Here is a 26,195-nt window from a genome sequence, read left to right as displayed (position 1 = left end):
TTGACTCAGCCTTCCATCCTTCCGAGGTGGGTAAAATGAGGACCCGGATTGTTGTTGGGGGCAATATGCTGACTCTGTAAACCGCTTAGAGAGGGCTGAAAGCCCTATGAAGCGGTATACAAATCTAACTGCTATTGCTATTGCTATTCCTTCCTTCCTTCCTTCTTTCCTTCCTTCCATCCATCCATCCATCCATCCATGGTGTGTAGTGGTCAGAATGCAGTAATGCAGGCTAACTCTGCTGACTGCCAGCAGTTCGATCATGATCGGCAACCCCAAGCATTTTATGGAGGGCATGCAGCAACTAGCTCTTATTCAAGCTAAGGTACTTTTGACACCAGATTGGATCCCAAAATCAGTATCATAAACTTGAGAGTTTCACCAACTTCACGAAGGAGTGCAGAAGGAGTGCATTCAGAATTTGTGCGAACATCGCATTCCCTCTGCTGTTCATCGAAGTTGTCCAACTTTTTTCAAACTTCGGCCCGCCAAAAAAGCCCCCAGAATTAGTCAAACAAAAGCTGCTGCTTCAAGAAACTCCATCAAGCGAGTTATTGCGGCTCTCAAAGCAAACATCACCTCTTTTGCAAGGTCATGTAGATACCAGGAGGAGAAAAGTTACTCATTTCAATGAACACCAGGGATTTATAGCATTCGTGCGAGCACCTCTTCTGGATCGTTGTTGTTTTTTTAAAAAACATTCACAACCCCGATGAGTTGTTGTTTTTTTTAAGGCTAGGGACAGTGAAGGAAGTCATCTTCCCAGGTGTCTGCCAATCAAGTTTACTGTCATCCACTTAAATGCCCAAAGCTTCTAGGGGAAAAAATCCAATTGCTGAATACAGCTATACAGAATCAGCAAAACACAAAGGCAATACTGCCCCCTCCTGGACAACCGATGTTACTACACCTTCCTTGGCTCGAAAACCTTTCTCGAAGAAGGACTGGTTGGCCTGGTGCTGCAAAATTAGCGGTAGTCCTCGACTTACGACCACAATTGAGCCCAATTTTGGGGGGGGGGCTAAGTGAAACATTTTGTTGAGTTTTGCCACCATTTTACGACCTTTCGTGTCACTGTCGTTAAGTGAATCGTTGCCGTTGTTACGTAAGTAACGTGGTTGTTAAGCGAAACTGACTTCCCCATTTGACTTTGCTTGTCGGAGGGTCACAAAAGGGGATCACGTGACCCCGGGATACCTCAACCGTCAGAAGTATGAGTCAGTTGCCAAAGCATCTAAATATTTAGATGCCAAGCATCTAAACAGATTATTAATGGTTGCAGGAACTGGGCCTGGCTAGTCTAGTGAAGAGAAGGACCAGGGGAGACATGATAGCAGTGTTGCAATATTGGAGGGGCTGCCACAGAGAGGGGGAGGGGGTCAAGCTATTTTTCAAAGGACCCGAAAGCCAGACAAGGAATAACGGATGGAAACTGACCAAAGAGAGATTCAACCTGGAAATAAGGAGGAATTTTCTGACAGTGAGAACAATCCATTGAAGGAACAGAAGTTGCCTTCGGACGTTGTGGGAGCTTCATCCCTGGAAGCTTTCAAGGAGAGACTGGACTGCCATCTGTCAGAAATGGTGTAGGGTCTCCTGCTTGGGTGGGGGGTGGACTAGATGACCTACAAGGTCCCTTCCAACTCTGTTAATCTGAATCTATCTAAAATGAGCAAAGGCTGGAGGCTAAAACTTATGAAGAACGGCTGTATGAACTGGGCATGGCTAGTCTAGTGAAGAGAAGGACCAGGGGAGACATGATAGCAGTCTTCCAATACTTGAGGGGCTGCCACAGAGAGGAGGGGGTCAAGCTATTTTCCAAAACACCCAAAGGCCAGACAAGGAATAATGGATGGAAACTGACCCAGGAGAGATTCAACCTAGAAATAAGAAGGAATTTTCTGACAGTGACACCAATCAACCCATGGAACAACTTGCCTCCAGAAGTTGTGAATGCTCCAACATTGGAAGCTTTCAAGAAGGGACTGGACTGCCATGTGTCAGAAATAGTGTATGGTCTCCTGCTTGGGCGGGCAGGGGGGTTGGACTAGATGACCTACAAGGTCCCTTCCAACTCTGTTAATCTGTACCTGTATTGATGACATGACCACATGAGGTTGCAATTGTGAAAAATGGTCGTAAGTCACTTTTTTCAGCGCCGTTGTAACTTCATCAGTCACTAAACGAACTGTTGTTAAGTTATGTCTACCTGTACTATGATGAGGTTTATAAAATATAATCAGTCGAGTAGCATTCACACAGTTAGGAGTTCCATCTCCTAATACTAGAATAGCCTCGATTGAGCAGTTTGGTCCCTCCTTCAGTTCTGAAGTTAAATATTTGTGGTTTAGGCAAAAAAATATTTAGCAGCAACAATCAAACCGGTCAGTCCTAGAGGAGATCCACCCTGACTGCTCTTCAGAAGGCCAGATCCTGAAGAGGAAACTCAAAGACTTTGGCCACCTAATGAGAAGGAAGAAGGACTCCCTGGAGAAGAGCCTCATGCTGGGAACGATGGAGGGCAAAAGAAGAAGGACTGCAAGGCCATCCAACTGGTCAGTCCTAGAGGCGATCCACCCTGGCTGCTCTTGAGAAGGCCAGATCCTGAAGAGGAAACTCAAAGACTTTGGCCACCTAATGAGAAGGAAGAAGGACTCCCTGGAGAAGAGCCTCATGCTGGGAACGATGGAGGGCAAAAGAAGAAAAAGGGGACGACAGAAAATGAGATGGCTGGATGGAGTCCCCAAAGCAGTCGGTGTTTTGGAAATGTTTGTTTGGAAATGTTTATTCCATTTGTATGCCGCCCTATTCCCGAGGGACTCAGAGCGGCTAACAAACAAAGGTGTGGGGGGGGGGGAATACAAACAACAAAACAGGAGACAAAACAAGTTAAAAACAAGCAACAGTCGCAACAATTCGAGTGGGGCTGGGAACTCATCAGCCCCAGGCCTGCCGGAACAGCCAGGTCTTAATGGCTTTGCAGAAAGCCTGAAGGGTGGTGAGGGTCCGGATCTCCATGGGGAGATCGTTCCAGAGGGCTGGAGCAGCCACGGTGTGGGCTTCAATGGACTCCAGAGGATGGGAGAGGACAGGAAGGCCTGGAGGAACGTTGTCCATGGGGTCGCGATGGGTCGGACACGACTTCACAACTCACAAAACAACAACAAGCAGTGAATACAAAGCTTCAACAACCCTAGCGTTGAGGGTCTCCCCAGTTGGCAACGTGTTTGGACAAAACTTTTTTTCCTAACGATCCAAAGGATTAGAAACAAAAACAAAAATAAATTCCAAGTATGGTTGAAGAGCTACCTACCCACAGTCATGGATTCTGGCATGCTATCGGAAGGCAGAAGTTCGGTTAATGCATTCTTGTGGACGGGAGAGCTGGTTTCTACCCTGTAAAAACAGAGAGGGAGATTGGCTAAAAGCAAAAGCGCAACCTAAAACCGTGATGTCGAACCTATGGCAAGCATGTCTGAAGTGGCACGCGGAGCCATGTTGCCTGGCGCACCCCCCATCGCCCATTCCTCCTCCGGGTCCCCTGGCGCGCATGCGCACACGACGATCAGCTGGCGTGCATGCGGCAGTGCTGGAAACCGGAAGAGCCGGTCTTCAATTTCCTGGTGTGAGCATGCGTGCTGGCCGGCGGATCGGCATGCGCGCATGCGCGGCAGTCACTGGAAGGCTTGCTGGCGCGCACCAGGAGCCAGAAGTATGTTTCCTGACACGTGCATGCCCCTGGGCAGCTCCTCTTCCTGGTTGCGGCCTAGATGAGCGTGCACGCCAGTGGTGGGATTCAGCCAGTTCGCACCTATTTGGGAGAACCGGTTGTTAACTTTCTAAGCAGTTCAGAGAACCGGTTGTTGGAAGAAATCTCATTTTGTTTTTTCACCACTTTACAGGGCTAATCCTGTAAGGAAGGCAGGAAGGAAACATTCTGGTGTTATTTCTAGCCTCATCTTTGTTGCCCTGCTTACAGGAACTGCCTCTCCGGTTAACCCTTATTACATTGTAACAGCTAAGGTGAAGCGCCCATCAATGTGAGTGATGTTGAGTTGGCCACGCCCACCCAGTCACATGACTACTGAGCCACACCTACTCAGCTGGTCATTAGGGCAGAGAACCGGTATTAAATTATTTGAATCCCACCACTGGTGCACGCGTACAAAAAGTGCTATGCGCACTAGAAGTGCTCCCTTTTGGGCACTCGCCATCACTGACCTAAAACAATTGGAAGAACTGAAGCAGGAGTCGCAAATAATTCACTCCAGCTTCATCAAATCACCCACTAGGAGCCTTGGCAGAGTGGAACTCTCAATTCCCATTAACATGGCCTTTGCTATCCAAGGAAGTCTTCTGTAGCCAACACGGACCACTACATCGTTCGAATCGAAACTCTGGTATCAAGACGTATGAATCTAAGATGGCCAAGCGGCTGAATTTTGACCATGTGACCTTGGGGATGCTGCAACGACGGTCCTGAGCGTGGAAATGTCAGGGGTTCCAAACAGCATCCAAAATTAAATCAGAGTCCAAGGCAAAGTATTGTTCAAAGTTCCAATTTATTATGAGAGACATGTTGGCACATCTGGGAAAACCCGAATCTGAACGCTTCCCGGTTTTCCCCACCCAGATAAAAGTTCACGATCTTGCCCCCACACCCATTAGTCCCATCACATGGTCCAATCTCCCACTGCCATGCTGGCAGCTTCCACCCATCCAGTTCCGGCCAGGTGCAGAGGTGCAGAGACAAAGGATGACCTTGGCTTTCTAGAAAGAATGTTGTTATGGCTACCTATCATCTAATTCCGTACAATTCCCCCCTCCCACTTTCCCACCATAGAAAATTCATAGCAGAATAATAGAAAGGGGGTGGCAGGCCAAAGAATCCAAAAGAAAAGATGGCAGGAAAAATGAGTCCCATCTTTCAGTGCTGCTGAAACTTTGAACAGTCACTCAATGAAACGTTGCAAGTCAACGGCAATCTGTAGCCTGGTGATTTTGCTGAACGACCTTTTAATTGATTCTTTCAATGCAATAGCAGAGTTGGAAGGGACCTTGGAGGTCTTCTAGTCCAACCCCCTGCCTAGGCAGGAAACCCTGCAACGCTTCAGACAAATGGTTTTCCAGTCTCTTGTTAAAAACCTCCAGTGTTGGAGCATCCACAACTTCTAGAGGCAAGTTGTTCCACTGATTAATTGTTGTAATTGTCTGGAAATTTCTCCTTAGTTCTAAGTTGCTTCTCTCCTTGATTAGTTTCCACCCATTGCTTCTTGTTCTACCTTCAGGTGCTTTGGAGAATAGCTTGACTCCCTCTTCTTTGTGGCAGCCCCTGAGATATTGGAACAGTGCTATCATGTCTCCCCTAGTCCTTCTTTTCATTAAACTAGACATACCCAGTTCCTGCAACCGTTCTTCATATGTTTTAGCCTCCAGTCCCCTAATCCTCTTGGTTGCTCTTCTCTGCACTTTCTACAGTCTCCGCATCTTTTCTACATCGTGGCGACCAAAACTGAATGCAGTTACCTGTAGTGCAATTCAGCGCTGCTCTCAGTCAATTCCACTGAAAAATCTGCATTTTCAGGTTCGTTGCCGTCCTCCAGATTTTCTAAAGTAGCCGATAGAAACATGTGTTAGTAAAAGAAAAAACATGGCACATTCTCATCCTCTTCCCTTTTTTCAACTCTACACACAGACACAAAAGAAGGGCTAAAGGTGACACGACAGCAGTCTTCCAATATCTCAGGGGCTGCCACAAAGAAGAGGCAGGCCAGCTATCCTCATGGGTGGGCTGCTAGGGGTTCGCACAGGTTCGGGCGCTCCTCTGGCTAGGATTCTGCCCAGTTCAGTGAACCCCCAAATGCCACCCCTGGCTGGCCACACCCACCCCACCTTTTCCCAGGAATCTCCAGCGGCCTGTTCATCATGTCAGGTAAGTGCAGAGTCAGCGCAGAGACTCGTGGAGGGGGGGGGGGGAAACGGGCCAACTGGAAGTTCCGGAAGTCCGGAAATGGGTGTCATGCGTGCCTCCTTCAATAACCAAGAAAGAAAACTCCCAACTCCATTGTTTGTGGAATTAAAGATACTGTCAGGCCTGCAATTATATTCCTTTTAGAATTTTGGCCTGCCACACTTTCTCTTATTTCATTATGCTGTTTCATTAGTATAGTTGATGGGAGGGGGGAATAGACAGGAGTAGGATTGTGGAATGTATTGTTGTCATTCTTTACTAGAAGACCAAGGTCATCTTTTGTCTCCGCACTTTTACACCGGATCAGAAGCAGCTGGGTGGAGATGCCAGTGTGGAAGAAGACGATTGGACCATGTGATGGATTTGTGGGTGTGGGGACAAGATCATGAACTTTTAACTGGGTGGGATTCTGATGTCATTTCCAGAATTGGGATTTCCACAGCAATGTGCTAAGATGTCTGCTTTATTAAATTGGAACTTTAAGGATCATTTTGCCTTGGACTCTGATTTAATTCTACATGATACTTGGAACGCTGACAGATACTTTTATGAAGTATGGTTATGAAAAGATAGCAGCGGAAAGAAAGCAAGATCTGAATCAAAAAGGCACCGAACATTGCCAGACCCCCTCCCCCCCAATCACCCCAACCCAATGACCAATCGGGAACTCCCAAAGGTGTCATGTGGGGTGCATCTTCAAAACCCTCATTTAATGGGTAAGGTTAGATGGTTGACCTTGACTAGGTCCAAACACAGGCCATTAGCATGGGTGAGATGGGTGAGGGTGAGAACAAACTCCCTCCTGATAACTGCTCCAGCACCATAAGTTTCCCATCCCAAATACCACAAGCCCCCTCCCTCCCCGTTTCTATGGCAGCCGATAGCAGCAAGCGAAGTAGAGGCTGACAATGGGCCTGTCCGGAACCCAGGGAAAAGCAGTTTTCGCCCTCCCGGAGACTCAGGGAAAGCCTCCGGAGCCTGGGGAGGGTGAAACACACACACACACCATGGTGCAGGAGGTGATTAGGCCATGCCCACTGTGACCACGCCCACCCAGTCACGGGACAGCGAACCCATTGCTGCAATTTTTTAAGCCCAGCCCTGGCTATTCTGCAAAGCACCAGAGGACAGGACAAGAAGCAATGGGTGGAAACTAATCAAGGAGAGAAGCAACCTAGAACTAAAGAGAAATTTCCTGACAGTTTAGAACAATGAATCAGTGGAACAACCTTCCTCCGGAAGTTGTGAATGCTCCAACACTGGAGGTTTTTAAGATGATGTTGGACAACCCTTTGTCTGAAATCGTCTTTCAGGGTGTCCTGCTTGAGTAGGGAGTTGGACTAGAAGACCTCCAAGGTCCCTTCCAACTCAGTCATTCTGCCATTCTGTTATCGCCCACATTCTCACACATTCTCTTTTGGGTGCTGACTCGTCACATTCCACTCCAAACTCATTCTGTGTCGGGGAAATTCCCCTCCGGTTGCAAATTTTGAAGTGGAGAAATTAACAATACCTTAAATGGAACACTGGAAGGAGTCTGGCAGCACTTTTTCCAACTAACAGGTTTTATTAAAAGGTGTTAAACTTTTCATTAAAACTTATTATACCTTGAGAAAAAAAAAGAAATGTTACTTGGAAAAGGTGCTACTAAATTCTTTCTGGTTTTTAGCTGTCGTACATTAACACCTCTTTCTCTCTCTCTCTCTCCCTCCCTCCCTCCCCCCCCCTCTCTCTCTGCAATTATCTGCAAACTAAATGCTTATCACTTGTTGCTTGTATGTACACTGTGACCTTATGCACTGGAGACAAATTATTTTGTGTGTCCAATCACACTTAGCCAATAAAGAATTCTGTTCTGTTCTGTTCTGTTCTGTTCTGTTCTGTTCTGTTCTGTTCTGTTCTGTTCTGTCCTGTCCTGTCCTGTCCTGCCCTACCCTGCCCTACCCTACTCTACTCTACTTTACTTGTCTATTCTATTTTCTATTCCATACTATTCTACTCTGCTCTACTCACTCTTCTCTTCTACTCTACTCATCTCTTCTATTTTCTATTCCATACTCTATTCTACTCTGCTCTACTCCACTCCCTCTTCTAATCTACTCTACTCTACTCAAAGGTGATGGTTAAACAAACCACAGCTGAACACTATTTGAAAACCTAGTTTTAGATTGTCAACTTGGTTATGTCTTCAGACCTCCTTTGGCTATCCTTCACCAGAGATGGATGGATGGATGGATGAAGATAGATAATAGATAGATAGATAGATAGATAGATAGATAGATAGATAGATAGATAGATGTAGATAGATAGGAGATAGGTAAGTAGATAGGAGATAGATAGATAGATAGATAGATAGATAGATAGATAGATAGATAGATAGATAGATAGATGATACATAGATAGAGAGATGATAGATAGATGATAGATAGAATAGATAGAGAGATGATAGATGATAGATAGATGATAGATAGATAGATAGATAGATAGATAGATAGATAGATAGATAGATAGATAGATAGATAGATGGGGATAAATGATAGATGATAGATAGATGATAGATAGATAGATAGATAGATAGATAGATAGATAGATAGATAGATAGATAGATAGATGATAGAATAGATAGAGAGATGATAGATGATAGATAGATGATAGATAGATAGATAGATAGATAGATAGATAGATAGATGATAGATAGATGATAGATGATAGATAGATAGAGAGATAGAGAGATAGACAGACAGATAGAGAGATAGATGATAGATAGATGATAGATAGATAGATAGATAGATAGATAGATAGATAGATAGATAGAGAGAGAGAGAGAGATGATAGATGATAGATGATAGATGATAGATAGATGATAGATAGATGATAGATAGATGATAGATAGATAGATAGATAGATAGATAGATGTAGATAGATAGGAGATAGGTAAGTAGGTAGGAGATGATAGATGATAGATGATAGATAGATGATAGATAGATAGATAGATAGATAGATAGATAGATAGATAGATAGATGTAGATAGATAGGAGATAGGTAAGTAGGTAGGAGATGATAGATGATAGATGATAGATAGATGATAGATAGATAGATAGATAGATAGATAGATAGATAGATAGATAGATAGATAGATAGATAGATGATAGACAGACAGAGGGAGAGAGACAGAGACACAGACAGACAGACACACAGACAGTTTTTGATAGCCAGGGATCAGCATATTTGGTGCTAGGGAAATGGGAAATGAAAACAAACGGATACAAACTTTTCTTCCTACAATTTTATAGCCTCGAGGCCTAACCTTCCTTGTATAAGCTCTAATGTCCTAAACACGAACTCTCCCTTCGACCAACTTGTCCTGGGCGTAATTGAATTTTATTATTGCTTTCTTTTCTTTTATGGCTGCTGCCTAATGGCTTTCCCTCTTCTCTATTAGATTTTTAAATAATTCATGCTCTAAATTGCCCGCTGCGTTGGAATTCCCCATAATGAATGGCGTGGGAAGGAAATAAAAGCATAATTTGTATAAAATGACTAGCTGGCATAGAATTCTTTTCTTTTTTAAGTTCCTATGTTATGCAACTTCAGCACTAAAATGCTGGAATTTGGCAGAAGTTAGCAACATAGTCACTTTAAAAAAGCCTATAAGTCAGGGGTGAAATCCAGCAGGTTCTGACAGGTTCTGGAGAACCAGTAGTGGAAATTTTGAGTAGTTCGGAGAACTGGTAGTGGAAATTTTGAGTAGTTCGGAGAACCGGTAGTGGAAATTTTGAGTAGTTCGGAGAACCGGTAGCGGAAATTTTTAGTAGTTCGGAGAACCAGTAGTGGAAAGTTTGAGTAGTTCGGAGAACCGGTAGCGGAAATTTTTAGTAGTTCGGAGAACCAGTAGTGGAAATTTTGAGTAGTTCGGAGAACCGGTAGTGGAAAATTTGAGTAGTTCGGAGAACCGGTAGCGGAAATTTTGAGTAGTTCGGAGAACCGGTAGCAGAAATTTTGAGTAGTTTGGAGAACCGGTAGCGGAAATTTTGAGTAGTTTGGAGAACCGGTAGCAGAAATTTTGAGTAGTTCGGAGAACCGGTAGCGGAAATTTTGACTAGTTCGGGGAACCGGTAGCAGAAATTTTGAGTAGTTCGGAGAACCGGTAGCGGAAATTTTGAGTAGTTCGGAGAACCGGTAGCAGAAATTTTGAGTAGTTCGGAGAACCGGTAGTGGAAATTTTGAGTAGTTCGGAGAACCGGTAGCGGAAATTTTGAGTAGTTCGGAGAACCGGTAGTGGAAATTTTGAGTAGTTCGGAGAACCGGTAGCGGAAATTTTGAGTAGTTCGGAGAACCGGTAGCGGAAATTTTGAGTAGTTCGGAGAACCAGTAGTGGAAATTTTGAGTAGTTCAGAGAACCAGTAGCGGAAATTTTGAGTAGTTCAGAGAACCAGTAGCGGAAATTTTGAGTAGTTCAGAGAACCAGTAGTGGAAATTTTGAGTAGTTCGGAGAACCAGTAGTGGAAATTTTGAGTAGTTCGGAGAACCGGTAGTGGAAATTTTGAGTAGTTCGGAGAACCGGTAGCGGAAATTTTGAGTAGTTTGGAGAACCGGTAGCAGAAATTTTGAGTAGTTCGGAGAACCGGTAGCGGAAATTTTGAGTAGTTTGGAGAACCGGTAGCAGAAATTTTGAGTAGTTTGGAGAACCGGTAGTAGAAATTTTGAGTAGTTCGGAGAACCGGTAGCAGAAATTTTGAGTAGCTTGGAGAACCGGTAGTGGAAACTTTGAGTAGTTCGGAGAACCGGTAGCGGAAATTTTGAGTAGTTCGGAGAACCGGCAAATGCCACCTCTGGCTGGTCGCAGAGTAGGGTGGGAATAGAGATTTTGCAGTAACCTTCCCCTGCCACGCCCACTAAGCGACACCCACCAAGCCATACCAAGCCACGCCCACAGAACCAGTAGTAAAAAAAATTGAATTTCAACACTGCTATAAGTAGTCCTCGATTTACAACCACAACTGAGCTCAAAATTTCCATTGCTAAACAAGACGGTTGTTAAGTGAATTTTGCCCCATTTTACAATCTTTCTTTCCACACTTGTTAAGCGAATCACTGCAGTTGTCAAGTCAGCAACACGGTTGTTAAGTGGAACTGGCTTCCCCATTGACTTGGCTTGTCAGGAAGACGCAAAAGAGAATCACATGATGATGGTTGGCTGCAACCGTCCTAAGTACATGCCAGTTGCCAAGCATCTGAATTTTGATCCCTTGAACACGGGGATGCTGCAACAGTCGTAAGTATGTAAAACGGTCATAACTCACTTCTTACAGCGCCGTTGTTAACTTCGAACAAACGCAACGGTTGTTAAGTCGAGGATTACATGTTTGGCCAAGCAACTCAATTCTGGTCAAGTGACCACAGGGTTTGTGTGATGGTCAGTTCCGTTTCCTTTGAAACGTTTTCAAAGGAAAAAATAAAAAAGCAAGAAAGCCCAAGTGCCAAATTGGAAAAAGCCCCTTTGGGACCAAAGAAGGGATTGTTCTGACCGAGGCTTCCCAGGAGCAGGAAGCAAACTCCTTGTCCCAACAAAAAATCTTTTTATTAATTGACTGAATTTGGCTCATTCACATCCCGCAAAGTCTTTCAAGGGAGGGTTTACAGTCACAGACCTTATCTGTCTTGGAAAGCTGCCAGGCCGATATCTGCAAAACTTGGCAAGGAGTCTCGGAGAGTCACAAACCAATTAAGCGGACTAATTGTCTCCTGCAAACTCCACTCCCCTTTCGCTCCTCTTTTATTTCCTCTGGGAGGGGCCATTCACCATCCACCTGTGGCCTTACTCCCAAATTGACACCTGTTCTTTAGCTGTTCCCTTCATCTGGCAACTCTGCACATGCGCACCCTGGGAACAGGCTCCAGCTGTTCCTCTGCCTCACTGATGTCTTACTCTGAAGGCAGCTGATAACTGTCAGATGGCCCTGGCCCCCTCTCTGCCTCTGACACAGAGCCCTCATCAGAGCCTTCCCCAGACTCCAGGACTGGCCCATGTTCCTCCCCAACCTCCTCACTGTCCGAATTTGCTGCCAGCTCCACTGGCCGCTGGTGGGCCACAACAGGGATTTAGTGCTATCAAACCTACTTACCAGTCTGGGAGAAAGATCCCACAGCGCTAACTGGGAATAGTTCATCCGTGTCATCGTTCAGCATTTGTAGAGGCGCCCCCGTGCAAACCAGCGAATGGGTCGTCACACCTTCAGCGGGTCTAGTTAATTAAGACAAACCCCCAAAAATAGTAAGTGGTGGAAAAGGACACAGACGGAAGTTGGAAGGGACCTTGGAGGTCTTCTAGTCCAACCCCCTGCCTAGGCAGGAAACCTGTTCCAGACAAATGGCTATCCTACATCTTCTTAAAGGCTTCCAGTCTAACACAGACGGGTGTCCAACCTTGGCACTTTTAAGACTTGTGGACTTCAATTCCCAGAATTCCCCAGCCAGCTTGGCTGGCTGGGGAATTCTGGGAGTTGAAGTCCACAAGTCTTATAAGTGGCCAAGGTTGGTCACTGCTGGTTAAACCACAATAGTGGCCTTTCTATGAAATGTTAAGTTCAAAAGCCGGTCTAGTTAGTTAACAACATTTAACAAATTCTACAAAGTGGTTGTCAGATTTCTAAGGCAAAACCTGGGAGGGAGAAAAAGGAGGCAGCTTCTTGGATTTCTCACGTAGATGACAAAATACATGATACTCAATAGTAGTCACTGTGAGAAGGATCTTGGAGTCCTAGTGGACAACCATTTAAATAGGAGCCAGCCGTGTGCAGCAGCTGCCAAAAACACCAATACAGTTCTAGGCTGCATCAACAGAGGGATAGAATCAAGATCACGTGAAGGGTTAATACCACTTTATAATGCTTTGCTAAGGCCACACTTGGAATACGGCATTCAGTTTTGGTCGCCACGATGTAGAAAAGATGTGGAGACTAGAAAGAGGGCAGAGAAGAGCAAGAAAGAGGATTAGGGGACTGGAGACTAAAACATACGAAGAACGGTTGCAGGAACTGGATATGTCTAGTTTAATGAAAAGAAGGACTAGGGGAGACATGATAGCAGTGTTCTAAGATCTCAGGGGCTGCCACAAAGAAGAGGGAGTCAAACTATTCTCCAAGGCACCTGAGGGCAGGTTAAGAAGCAATGGTTGGAAACTAATCAAGGATCAAGGATTGAAAGAGCCAAGGTGGCGCAGTGGTTAAATGCAGCACTGCAGGCTACTTCAGCTGACTGCAGTTCAGCAGTTCGGCTGTTCAAATCCCACCAGGCTCAAGGTTGACTCAGCCTTCCATCCTTCCGAGGTGGGTAAAATGAGGACCCGGATTGTTGTTGGGGGCAATATGCTGACTCTATAAACTGCTTAGAGAGGGCTGAAAGCCCTATGAAGCGGTATATAAGTATTGCTATTGCTATTAGAAAGAAGCAACTTAGAACTAAAGAGAAATTTTCTGACATTGAGAACAATTAATCAATGGAACAGCTTGCCTCCAGAAGTTGTGAATGCCCCAACACTGGAAGTCTTTAAGAAGATGTTGGACAGCCATTTGTCTGAAACAGGTTTCCTGCCTAGGCAGGGGATTGGACTAGAAGACCTCCAAGGTCCCTTCCAACTCTGTTATTGTATATCACATAACAGGGATGGAGAACCTTTTTGGGACCAAGTGCCTGAACCAGAACGGGCATGCATGTATGTGCACATGCGTGCGCTGGAGCACTGGAAGCCAAAAGACCAGCTGGCTGGTGTGCGCATGCCTGTTTTTTGGCTGGTTTTGGCCATTTTTTTTGGCTGTTTTTCAGGACATTTTCAGACTGTTTTGGGGGCAGTTTTCAGGCTGCTTTCGAGCTGCTTTTGGCCTGAAAATGTCCCAAAAACACCCTTAAAACGGGCCAAACACAGCCCAAAACAGCCTGAAAAATGATCCAAAACAGCTCAGAAATTGCCTGAAAGCACCCCCAAAAATGGCCTGTTTTGGGGAGGCATTTTTCAGCCCAATATCAGGCCATTGTCCGGTGCTCCAGTGCCTGCAAAGACCAGATGGCTGGTGCACTTGCGCGCCGGAAAGCAGCTGGCAGATGGCACGCTTGCCCACAGAGAGGGCTCTGAGTGCCACTTCAAACCTCACCAGGCTCAAGGTTGACTCAGCCTTCCGTCCTTGTGAGGTCGGTAAAATGAGGACCCAAACTGTTGGGGGGCAAGAGGCTGACTCTGTAAACTGCTTAGAGAGGGCTGGAAAGCAACATTGCCTTTACTAAGTGCTTTTGCTACTTTTTTGGGGGGTGGGGGTGAGGCTGTCCATCGTAAACTCGGTCGTAAGCGAGGACTACCTGTATTTGGCCCAGACTCACTTTGTGAGCACCTGTGTGTCTTCTATCCCGCCGTGATGCCTCAATGTTCTGGCCCGATTCTCCTCGTTTTCTTCGGCCTCTTCATCATCTATGCTTTTGACATCCAGCTTCAGGTAGCTGCAATCTCCGTTCAGGTACTCAGAATGATGCTTCAGCGATGACCCATCCTGGTTGCCGGGCAGAAGAAGATCCGTCTGTTCAGTTAGCGAAGAAGCCGCCGAGGCTGGAAGTCTGTCGAAGCCGTCTTCGGAGTCTTCTCCTGCTGCTGTACCCCGGTAGGGGGTCCCCGAAAGTTGGCCCTCTTCGTCGTCGAACAAAATGATTTTTGTGATTTTCTTCTTTTTCTTCGTGCGGTCTTTCCGGCATTTTAAATCTGAAGGGAGGAAAGGGTGGCCCCCACAAAGGAAAGACTTTAACTCGGAGGGGTCCAAGCTTGGCAACTTTTTTTTTAAACTGAAAATTTTGAAAACAAAACTTTTACAAATATTTACCTCCCTTCCCCTACCCTCCCCACCCAAATCCCACCCCCCCAATCTTCCCCCCCCCCCGACTTCCCAGAACCAATACAGGGTATAAATCTTTAACAAAGATATTCTAAGATAAACTTTAAAAAAAATTAGTATCATCTTTCATTTGAGCTTTAACTCCTCTTTGCTAGGCTAGCTCTAAACAGATTATATCATTCCTTGTTTCTTCAGTCATAAGCTATCTGGAATTTCTTAGTCCCATATTTATTTTGAGTATAGTCAATCCATCTTCTCCACTCCAGTTTATATCTCTCATTTGATTGGTCTTTGAGATATGCTGATATTTAGCCATCTCTGCTAGGTTTGTTACTTTTAATGTCCATTCTTGAATAGTAGGCAAATCTTCCTTCTTCCAGTATTGCGCCACCAGCAGTCTTGCTGCCGTTATTAAATGCAAAATCAAATAGTCTCTATAACTATACAATCAGTAATTATACCTAACAAGAATAACTGAGGAGTAAACTTTATCCTTTTTAAAAGAACATTTGTATTTGTATTTGTATTTTGTATTTATTGCACATTTATAGGCCGCCCTTTTCCCTGAGGGGACTCAGGGCGGCTTACAATAAAAGGGGAAAGGGAGTGTAGGACAAATACAAAAAGAGATGTGAACAAAAGTAAATTAAACAGTAAAACTCAACATTCACTCGACATTCGGGAGGGGCGAAATAAGATTATCCCCAGGCCTGACGGGCTAGCCAGTTCTTGAGGGCTGTGTGGAAGGCCTGGACGGTGGTGAGGGTACGAATCTCCACGGGGAGATTGTTCCATAGTGTCGGAGCCGCAACAGAGAAGGCTCTCCTCCGAGTAGTCGCCAGTCGGCACTGACTGGCGGATGGAATACGGAGGAGGCCAACTCTATGCGATCTGATGGGACGCAGGGAGGTAATTGGCAGAAGGCGGTCTCTCAAATAGCCAGATCCTCTACCATGGAGCTCTTTATAGGTGGTGAGTAGGACCTTGAAGTGCACCCGGAGATCGACAGGTAGCCAGTGCAGCTCACGGAGGATCGGTGTTATGTGGGCGAACCGTGGTGCGCCCACGATCACTCGCGCGGCCGCATTCTGGACTAGCTGAAGTCTCCGGATGCTCTTCAAGGGCAGCCCCATGTAGAGCACATTGCAGTATTCCAGCCTGGAGATCACAAGGGCTCGAGTGACTGTTGTGAGGGCCTCCCGATTCAGGTAGGGCCGCAACTGGCTCACCAGGCGAACCTGGGCAAATGCCCCCCTGGTCACAGCTGAAAGATGGTGGTCAAAAGTCAGCTGTGGGTCCAGGAGGACTCCCAAGTTGCGGGCCCTTTCTGAGGGGTGTAGATTTTGTCCCCCCAGCCTGAGTGATGGTACGTTGGTCAAATTTTTGGGAGGAAAACACAACAGCCACTCGGTCTTGTCTGGGTTGAGTATCAGCTTGTTTGCTCTCATCCAGTCTTTAACGGCCTCAAGACCCCGGTTCATCACGTCCACCGCTTCATTGAGTTGGCACGGGGCGGACAGATACAACTGTGTATCGTCCGCATATTGGTGGTATTTTATCCCGTGCCTCCGAATGATCTCGCCCAGCGGTTTCATGTATATGTTAAATAGTAGGGGGGATAGGACCGACCCCTGCGGCACCCCATAAGTTAGGGGCCTCAGGGACGATCTCTGCCCCCCTACCAACACCGACTGCGACCTGTCCAAGAGATAGGAGGAGAACCACTGCAAAACAGTGCCGCCCACCCCTATCTCCCGCAGTCGTCGCAGAAGGATACCATGGTCGATGGTATCGAAAGCCGCTGAGAGGTCAAGGACAACTAGGATGGAAGCATGGCCTCCATCCCTAGCTCTCCAGAGATCATCGGTCAATGCGACCAAAGCGGTTTCTGTGCTGTAACCGGGTCTGAAGCCAGACTGGAAGGGGTCAAGATAGTTAGCTTCCTCCAAGGTACACTGAAGCTGGAGAGCCACCACCTTCTCAACAACCTTCCCCACAAAGGGGAGGTTGGAGACTGGACGATAGTTATTAAGGACAGCTGGATCCAAGGACGGTTTCTTCAGGAGGGGTCTCACCACCGCTGTCTTAAGCGCGGTGGGGAAGTACCCCTCCCGAAGAGAGGCGGTAACAACCGCCTGGATCCAACCTCGTGTCACCTCACTGCTGTTGGCAACCAGCCAGGAGGGACACGGGTCCAGTATACAGGTGGAGGCACTCACAGCTCGCCTTGTCCACATCCCCAGAGGCAACTTCCTGAAACTCAACCCAGAGATGGTTTGCCAAGTCTTCCCCTTGTGTCCCGGCTGGATCTACTGGGGTGGAGTCCAGGTCCGCTCGAAACCGGGCAACTTTGTCCGCCAAGAACTGGACATACTCCTCAGCCTTACCCTGTAAGGGGCCCCCCGTCTCCCTCCTATTTAGGAGGGAGCGGGTTATCCTAAACAGGGCGGCTGGGCGGGACTCGGCGGACGCTACCAAGGAGGCAATATATGTTCTTTTTGCTGTTCTTAGAGTCCGAATATACTCCTTGGTGCATGCTGTTAAAAGTGCCCGCTTCGACTCGGACCTATCAGACCTCCACAAGTGCTCTAGGCGTCTCCTCCGGCGCTTTATCTCCCGGAGCTCCTCAGTGAACCAAGGAGGCCTCCGGGGGCCGCTGACCCGGAGGGGCCGTAGTGGCGCAATCCGGTCTAGAGACTCCGAAGCTGCCGAGTGCCAGGCAGCGACGAGGGTCTCCACCGAACTGTGGGCGAGGGTATCAGGAATAACCCCAAGCTCCGTCTGGAACCTAACAGGATCCATCAGTCGCTTGGGGCGGAACCAGCTGGTCGGTTCCTCCTTCCTACGGTGGGGGTTTGGCCTCCGGAAGTCTAGCCTCAGTAGGTAGTGGTCTGACCACGACAGGGGTATGATCTCATTAACCCTCAGACCAAGATCGTAACTCCACTGCTCCGAGAGGAATACGAGGTCAAGTGTGTGACCCGCTGAGTGAGTTGGGCCTCGAATTACCTGAGTCAAGCCCATGGCTGTCATGGAAGCCATGAACTCCTGCGCTCCATCAGAGTGTTCACCGAGCGAAGGCAAGTTGAAGTCCCCCAGAACCATAAGTCTAGGGAACTCAACTGCTAGCTCGGCTACTGACTCGAGGAGCGAGGGGAGGGCTGCTGCAACGCAGTTGGGAGGCAGGTACGTAAGCAGCAGCCCACTTGACCCTTGAGGTCCAGCTTCACCAGCAGGGACTCACACCCGACAAGCTCCGGAGCAGGGATCCTACGAGGTACTAAAGACTCCCGGACTACAATAGCCACACCGCCACCCCTTCCCTGGGCTCTCGGCTGATGCAGCACCTGAAATCCGGCTGGGCATATCTCAACGAGGGGGACTCCTCCCTCGGTGCCCAGCCATGTTTCAGTAATACATGCCAGGTCTGCACCTTCATCAGTTATCAAGTCCCGGATGAGGGGGGCCTTATGAACGACAGACCTGGCATTTAGCGACAGCAGCCTGAGACCAGGGTCCTGATTACTCGCGCCATCTGACCTTGGAGTGGGACTCCTAGGGCCGGAAGGAGGGATCTCTATGACACAGCGAGCCCTCCTTCCCCGATGATGGCCTGCCCTAAAGTCCCCGCCATATCTGCCTCTCCCTGCTATGACTGTGGATTATTGCATAATCCACCATATTTTTATCCAAAATGCTTTTTACCTTTTTACAAGTCCACCATATATGATAGTATGTAGCATCGAGACAATCACATCTCCAGCATTTAGGTTGTAAATTCGGATACATACAGGCCAGTTTTTTAGGATCCAAATGCCATCTATAAAACATCTTATAAAAGTTCTCTCTCAAATTTTGGGCTTGTGTAAATTTTACCAACCTTGGCAACTTTTAAGACCTGTGGACTTCAACTCCCAGAATTCCCCAGCCAGCCATGCTGGGAATTGAATCCTGGGAGCCGAAGTTCACGGGGTCTTAAAAAGCTGCCGAGGTTGGATACCCCATCCTCGAGTCAAAGACCCTGCAGGGTAAAAGACTGCTCTACTATTTTCAAACTCTCGTTTTAAGCCACGTTGAAATCAGGTTTTGTGGGGTGTCCAAATTGAGTTCAAGGGGTTAACTTGTGGTTGAATGCTTTAATCACAGGGCAATAAACTATCTTTTTGTCAGAAAAATCTTGGTCTAGCCAATTCGTAGAAGCAGGATATTAAAGCTGCATTCTCTCCTTCAACCTATGAAAACTGGCTGGATGTTGAATGTTGAATGTTGATTTTATTTATATGCCGCCCTTTTCCCCCGAAGGGGACTCAGGGCGGCTCACAACTCAACCAGGGAAGGGGGATACAAACAAAAAATTAAAAAACAACACAAAACAATGCATAATTAAAAACACACAGCAGTCATACCAATTCGAGACGGGGGCAACAGTTCTTTAGCCCCAGGCCTGTCGGAACAGCCAGGTTTTAAGGGCTTTGCGGAAGGCCTGGAGGGTGGAGAGGATTCGAATCTCCACGGGGAGTTCGTTCCAGAGGGTCGGAGCGGCCACGGAGAAGGCTCTCCTCCGGGTAGTCGCCAGTCGACACTGGCCGGCAGATGGAATTCGGAGGAGGCCTAATCTGTGGGATCTAATCGGTCTAGTGGAGGTAATTGGCAGCAGGCGGTCTCTCAAGTACCCAGGTCCAATACCATGGATCCCAATCTCTGATTTTTATTTGTGTGTGTGTGTGTGTGTGTGTGTGAGAGAGAGAGAGAGAGATATATTTATTTGCATATGTATGTATATGTGTGTATATGTATGTATACGTTGTGTATATGTGTGTATGTCTATCAGTGGTGGGATTCAGCCAGTTCGCACTACTTCGGGAGAACTGGTTAACTTTCTGAACAGTTTTGTGAACTGGTTGCTGGAAGAAATCATTAGGGCAGAGAACCAGTTGTTAAATTATTTGAATCCCATTACGTGTATGTATACAGAGAATGCTATTAAAGCAACATTAGACAGCTCAGCATTATTCCCTGGGGATGAGCAGCTCAAGCTGTGCTCAATAGGAGAGAAGGGAATAGGAGCATCGATTAACATGCCTGATGTAAAAACAGCAAAGCTAATTACAGGTAGGAGGCGGGTGGATCAGCCTAACATGGGTGCAATGGCCAAATTGATTAATAGTGTATAAAGGCAGATATCTCTTTAATGGTTTTTACACTCTGACGATATTAGCAGTGGCCAACGAAACAGAAGTGAGCGATATATATTTAAAATTCCGGAGGTCGCAATGTCTGTTTCTTCTTTTATAACTACACCTGGAACTCGTATTTTTAGGATAATTCTCAATATCTATATGTATATGTAAATAGGATGGGATTCAGCTGGTTCAGACCAGTTCGGGAGAATCGGATGCTAATTTTACATCTGGTTCACCAAACCGGTATTTGAAAGGAGTGGCTGGCACCCACTAACCCCACCCCGCCCCTTCCAGGAGATTCCATAAGGCCTGTTTTGGATGCCAGGTAAGTGCAGAGCCCGCGCAGGGGCTTTGGGAGGGCTAAAAACGGGCCTACCGGAAGTTCCGAAAGTTCCAGAGGAGGGCCTTCTCTGTGGCTGCTCCGATACTTTGGAATGAGCTACCCGGTTCCACCACAAAACCGTGTTCGACTAAAGCGTGCTCGACGAAACCGCGTAGCTGACGTCATCACAGGGCGACAACAGCGCGGAGACAGAAGCACGCTGTAAACGCTAAACCTAAAATTAACCCCTAAACCTAACCCCCCTAAACCTAATCCTAAACCTAACCCTTAACCTAACCCTAAACCTAACCCTAAACCTAACCCTTAACCTAACCCTAAACCTAACCCTAATCCTTAACCTAACCCTAAACCTAACCCTAAAGCTAACCCTAAACCTAACCCTTAGGTTTGCTTTCAAAGCGCTATTTAAAGCGCCCTTCTTTCTCCGCGCTTGCTGTTGTCGCCCTGTTGATGACGTCAGCGATGCGGTTTAATCGGGCGCGCTTTAGTCAAGCACGGTTTTGTCGTGCCACGGAGCTACCCCCAGAAATCTGGACCTTACCCACTCTCATGGCCTTCAGAAAAGCTGTTAAAACCTGGCTATTCCGGCAGGCCTGGGGCTGTTGACCTCATTGTTGAGGTCCAGCCCCGATCACAACGAATGTATGTGCGTTGATTTTAACTTGTTTTTATTTTCATTTTTATTATTTCTTTTTTGCTTTGTTGTAAGCTGCCCGGAGTCATCCAGGATTGGGCGGCCTATAAATCGTACAAATAAATAAATAAATAAATAAATAAATAAATAAATAAATAAATAAATAAATAAATAAATAAGTTCTGAAAGTCCGGAAACTAGCCAGTTTCCGGCCTCCGGAGCCCAGGGAAGGCATTTTCACCCTCCCCGAGGCTCGAGAAAAGCCTCCAGAGCCTGAGGAAGAGTGCAAACACACACATACACACACACACAAGCTGTGCAGGCTGCGTAGGCCACGCCCCCCACCATGGCCATGCCCACCCAGCACCTGGGCAGAGAACTGGTTGCTAAAAATTTTCAATCCCACCCCTGTATGTAAACGTGACCTGACCTCAATTTATTACTTTTTGTGTGGCAATCATGAAGCAAGCATCATGGTCATTAAGTGAAACAAGAAACTGGCAAAATACATTGTAAATTACGATCACATCACTGCAGAACCCTGCAAGGAGCCATCAACATTAGCCGGTTGCCAAATGTTGATAATGCAATTGTGGGATGGCGGGGGGGCGGGGAGGGTTGCCTGTGCAGCAGTCAGAATTTCGGAACCTGGTCATAAGTGACTTTGGGGAGGGGAGGGGGGTCATTCTAACTTTAAACAGTCACTAAGCCACCGGTCCTTAAGTGAAGAGCACATACCACCGCTGACGCTCTTCGATAAAATAGGTAGCAGGTCAGCATCTTGATCGGACTTGATGAGCATGGAAACAGGGGATGAAGACGTGATCTCCCGGAAGAGGGTGCTGACGCCTTGGGTGGATTCCTTCAGCAACGAGGTCACGTTCTGGGTCGATTCCTTGAGAAGGTCAGAGACTGAGGGGGGGCATTTGCTTGGTCCATTTAAATCCTTATTATCGATGTTGATTGCAAAAAGAATAGAGTTCAACCCTTCGGATAAAGCAGAAACAAGAAAAAAAAACAATATTTTAGGTCAGCCTATATGGACTTGAATGGGACTATTCCATACAAGAATCATCAATCAATATCTATCTATCTATCTATCTATCTATCTATCTATCTATCTATCTATCTATCTATCTATATCTATATCTATATCTATATCTATCTATCTTACAGTATCTACCTATCTCTCTCTCTCTCTCTCTCTCTCTCTCTCTCTCTATCTATCTATCTATCTATCTATCTATCTACAGTATCTATCTATCTACAGTATCTATCTATCTTACAGTATCTACCTCTATCTATCTATCTATCTATCTATCTATCTATCTATCTATCTATCTATCTATAGTATCTATCTATCTATTATCTATCTATCATCTATCTGTCTATCTATCATCTATCGATCTATCTATCTACCGTATCTATATCTATCTTACAGTATCTATCTATCATCTATCTATCTATCTATCTATCTATCTATCCTGAATATATGTATATATTGTGTCACAACCCCTGGTATGCCCAAATATGGGAGGGAGCATACTATTTATCAGCACAAATGCAATGTATGTATGTATGTATGTATGTATATTTCTTCTATCTTCTTCTATCGCTCTGTCTGTATGTCTGTATGTACGTATGTATGTGTGTATATTCCAGCATAACTCTGGAACGCCTACAACAATTTCAACCAAATTTGGCAAACAGATGACTTAGTCTCTGGAAACAAATACTGTAGCGATAAGACACCCCTAACACCCATCGGGACATGTGTTCTGTTAAGATACAGCCTGTTGTGCCTTAAAATAGCTTCTACTGTACTATCTTAAAATGGCTTCTACTGTGCAGCACAGTGGAGTTGGCATGGTAACAGCTGCACAGTATTCTACAAGGGGGCTCCCTCTGGTAAAGGGGAAAATCTAACATTAGAAATTATGCTTCAGGGGGCAGAGGGAAACCACTTTTAACTAATTTAATCGTCGCCGAAATCAGGGCTCAGGGAGAAGTTGCTCTTGCCATCGCCACTTCAGGCGACGTTCCTGGAAGGAGGGAGGACAGCCCATTCCATGCTTACGTTGCCACTTGACATGACCATACCTGTCTAATACAGGGTTGGGATACATAAATACCCGGGTAATGCTGGGTTATCAGCTAGTAAATATATAAAATAAAGTTAACAGCTTAAATGATTTGCTTAAATCATAGCTGGACAACGAACGAACCCAGAAGCTTTTAAAGCTGCCTAGGACATTGGGCCACGCTTACCAGCTGCCATGGTGGGAATCATACTGGATCGTTCCTCATCCATCAAGAAGGACCAGTCTTCATAGAAGACACTGAAGACAAAAGGCAGGGTTAAAAAGAAAAGTAGTAACAACTGTCTTGCTTAGCAGTGGAAATTTTGGGCTCAACTGTCATAAGTCAAGGACTATCTGTAGTAGGAGCTTGGGAGGATTTCTAGTCTGAATCTTTGCTCATGGCAGGAGATCCAGTACAATTTCAGACAAACGACTATCTGTTTTATTCATTAAACATGAAACTCAGCCAACTGAACATTCAAAAATGCATCACAAATACCATTGACTGGTGGTAATGGTTGATACGGGTTGCTGCCAGCGTCCTAGGTATCAATCACGTACCTTCTTAAGATGTATGGTGTCCATTTATTATTATTATTATTATTATTATTATTATTATTATTATTATTATTTTAATCTTTGGTGACATTCACAGCCTTTGGGGCTGGTTGGTAGCTCAACAGCTCGAGTCCTAACCAAGGACCTAGGAACTGTTAAGGTAACATCGGAAGATATAAGCTGTTCCAAGTAGGGTGGTTTTTTGTAAACTCAGAATGTTCAAGTCCGGAAAATTTAGAATTTCCAAATAGCGAGGTAGCCCTTTAGGTATTGCTCCAAGGGCTCCAATTACAATTGGGACAATAGACGATTTCTTTTTCTACGGTCGCTCAACTTCAATTTGCAAGTCCCGGTACTTTGTGATTTTTTCTTGCTGTTTATCTTCAATTCGTGCATCTCCAGGTATTGCAATGTCAATGAACCATACTTTTTTCTTTTCAACTATTATTATTGATAATAATTATTATTATTATTTACTTTGTCCATTAAACATGAAACTCAGTCAATTGAACGTTCAAAATTCATTACAAATATCACTGACTGGTGCTAATGGTTGATACGGGTTGCTACCAGCATCCTAGGTATCAACCAAGTACCTTCTTAAGATGTATGATGTCCATTTATTATTATTATTATTATTATTGTTATTAGTAGTAGTAGTAGTAGTAGTAGTAGTAGTAGTATTGCTGTCATCTAGTTTGGTAATGAAACATCTGCCAGAAAACAACCAAGCTCCACCTCCTCTGCCTCCTACTGCCTCCTTCCCAACTCCACTCCCTTCTAACACTGATGATGTTACCTATTTGGGTAATAAAACATCTGCCAGAAAACAACCAAGCTCCGCCTCCACCTGCGCCCCACCAACTCCACTCCCTTTCAAAACCTTCCCCCGTGAAGAAGAGCATTTAGAAAACTTACCTAAGATGGTTTTTATCTGCGAGCAACATGTGCAAATATCTTTCTAGAGAATGTTCATTGAGAGCACAGCGTAGCCAAGCCCGGCCTCGCCCCGTATCCGTAGTGATATTCCTCAGAGAATAGAAACGTTGCAGTTCATGTTTATTAAGAACTTCTTTCACATAATACCAGAATATGGATTCTGGGGAGGAAAAATGTAGATTCGTAAGTACGCTTGATGTTTTGTCTACCCATCTCAATATCACAACTCTGGGCAGCGAAGAATGGATGGAGACCACAGAACCCTCAATCAATCAATTTCTATATTCCCAATACTTATAGGTAAAGGTTCCCCTCGCACATATGTGCTAGTCGTTCCCGACTCTAGAGGGCAGTGCTCATCTCCGTTTCAAAGCCAAAGAGAGCCAGCCCTGTCCGAAGACATCTCTGTGGTCATGTGGCTGCCAAAGATGCACGGAACACTGTTACCTTCTGTTCTGACCCCCTCCTCTGTTCTGTAACGAATGCCGAGACAAACTTAACTGGAATGTACTTTAATAGCAAGTAACTAAAACCTCGGTGGCTAAAAGCCAAGCATAACAAACAGATAAGGACCTTGGCAGCAACTCAGACAAACCTTGGCAGCAATCCAGCCTGCCAAGGTAGTTACAAAAGTCCTCCAATTTTTAGTCAATGTGTTGACTTCTGCAAAGAGGGGCATGTGCACAAGTAGTCTTTTTATAGTCTGGAGAGGAGCCTAATGACCACCAGCTGAGTGCAATTACCTCCTGTAACTGTGCAACTGTTCCTTATGCCTATTAGCTCTTCGATGGCGTGCATCCAGGAACAACTCACTACTGGCGTCCGGATCACTCTCCCTTGTCTCCTCCCCACTGGTCCAAGGCTCAGGTGCCTCCTGGTGGCCAACCAGCCTCTCTGCGCCCTGCTCGGAGTCGGAACCCTGTCCAGGGTCCTCCACATCCTCCAGAGCCGACTCAGAGGGCCCCTCGCTGTTGGAGTCTGGTGGCAGCTCCAACGGCTCCTGTTGGGCCACAATACCTTCCCACCAAAGATGGTCCCTATTTTTCTACTTGCATTTTTTACGTGCTTTCGAATTGCAAGGTTGGCAGAAGCCAGGACAAGGAACGGGAGCTCACCCCGTTACGAGGCGCTAGGGATTCGAACCGCCGACCTTTCTGATTGACAAGCTCAGCATCTTAGCCATTGTGCTACCGTGTCCCAATACCTATCCACTGCCACTGTTATAAATCTCAAATCGTTAAAAAAAAAAAGTTGAAAATCATAATCCATCATCTTTTAATGGCTCCATAATCCCTTGTGGAGTCTGGGCAACTGAATGGAGCTGAGTGATGACTGGCCAGATGCCCTTCCTGTCACCAATGCGGAGTTGATCTCATATAATAGCAGTAAAATTTAAAAGGGCCCACAGCCAATCGCATTAGGACAGTGTTTCTCAACCTTTGGAGGTTTTAAGATGTGTTGGAAGAATTTCCTAGCCAGCTACTCTATGATGTGTGGACTTCAACTCCCAGAATTCCCAGAAATCACATCCGGACTTCAACTCCCACAATTCACGCACGGAAGAAAGACTGCCGAAGCATTGTTAAGGAAGAGGCAAGCATGCTTAAAAG

The 26,195-nt window shown here is 45.9% G+C and overlaps 1 protein-coding gene across 1 annotated transcript in view; it reads right to left on the bottom strand.

The window, feature by feature from the left end:
• The window catches only part of SNX29 (sorting nexin 29), a 66,497-nt gene that overhangs the window by 28,867 nt on the left and 11,435 nt on the right, over positions 1-26,195 (bottom strand). Inside the window, exons 5-11 of the mRNA XM_032231018.1 lie at positions 24,565-24,745; positions 23,276-23,346; positions 21,746-21,994; positions 14,345-14,717; positions 12,097-12,215; positions 5,527-5,608; positions 3,314-3,396 (exon numbers count right to left, since the gene is read on the bottom strand). Coding sequence (XP_032086909.1) covers positions 3,314-3,396; positions 5,527-5,608; positions 12,097-12,215; positions 14,345-14,717; positions 21,746-21,994; positions 23,276-23,346; positions 24,565-24,745 — 1,158 coding nt within the window. The remainder of the gene's footprint in view (positions 1-3,313; positions 3,397-5,526; positions 5,609-12,096; positions 12,216-14,344; positions 14,718-21,745; positions 21,995-23,275; positions 23,347-24,564; positions 24,746-26,195) is intronic.

The sequence above is a fragment of the Thamnophis elegans genome, chromosome 14 (assembly GCF_009769535.1).
Source record: "Thamnophis elegans isolate rThaEle1 chromosome 14, rThaEle1.pri, whole genome shotgun sequence".
In the NCBI taxonomy this organism is placed as follows: Eukaryota; Metazoa; Chordata; class Lepidosauria; order Squamata; family Colubridae; genus Thamnophis; species Thamnophis elegans.
The sequence above is the reverse complement of the archived record's forward strand: the minus strand, read 5'-3'. Positions and strand labels throughout refer to the sequence as shown.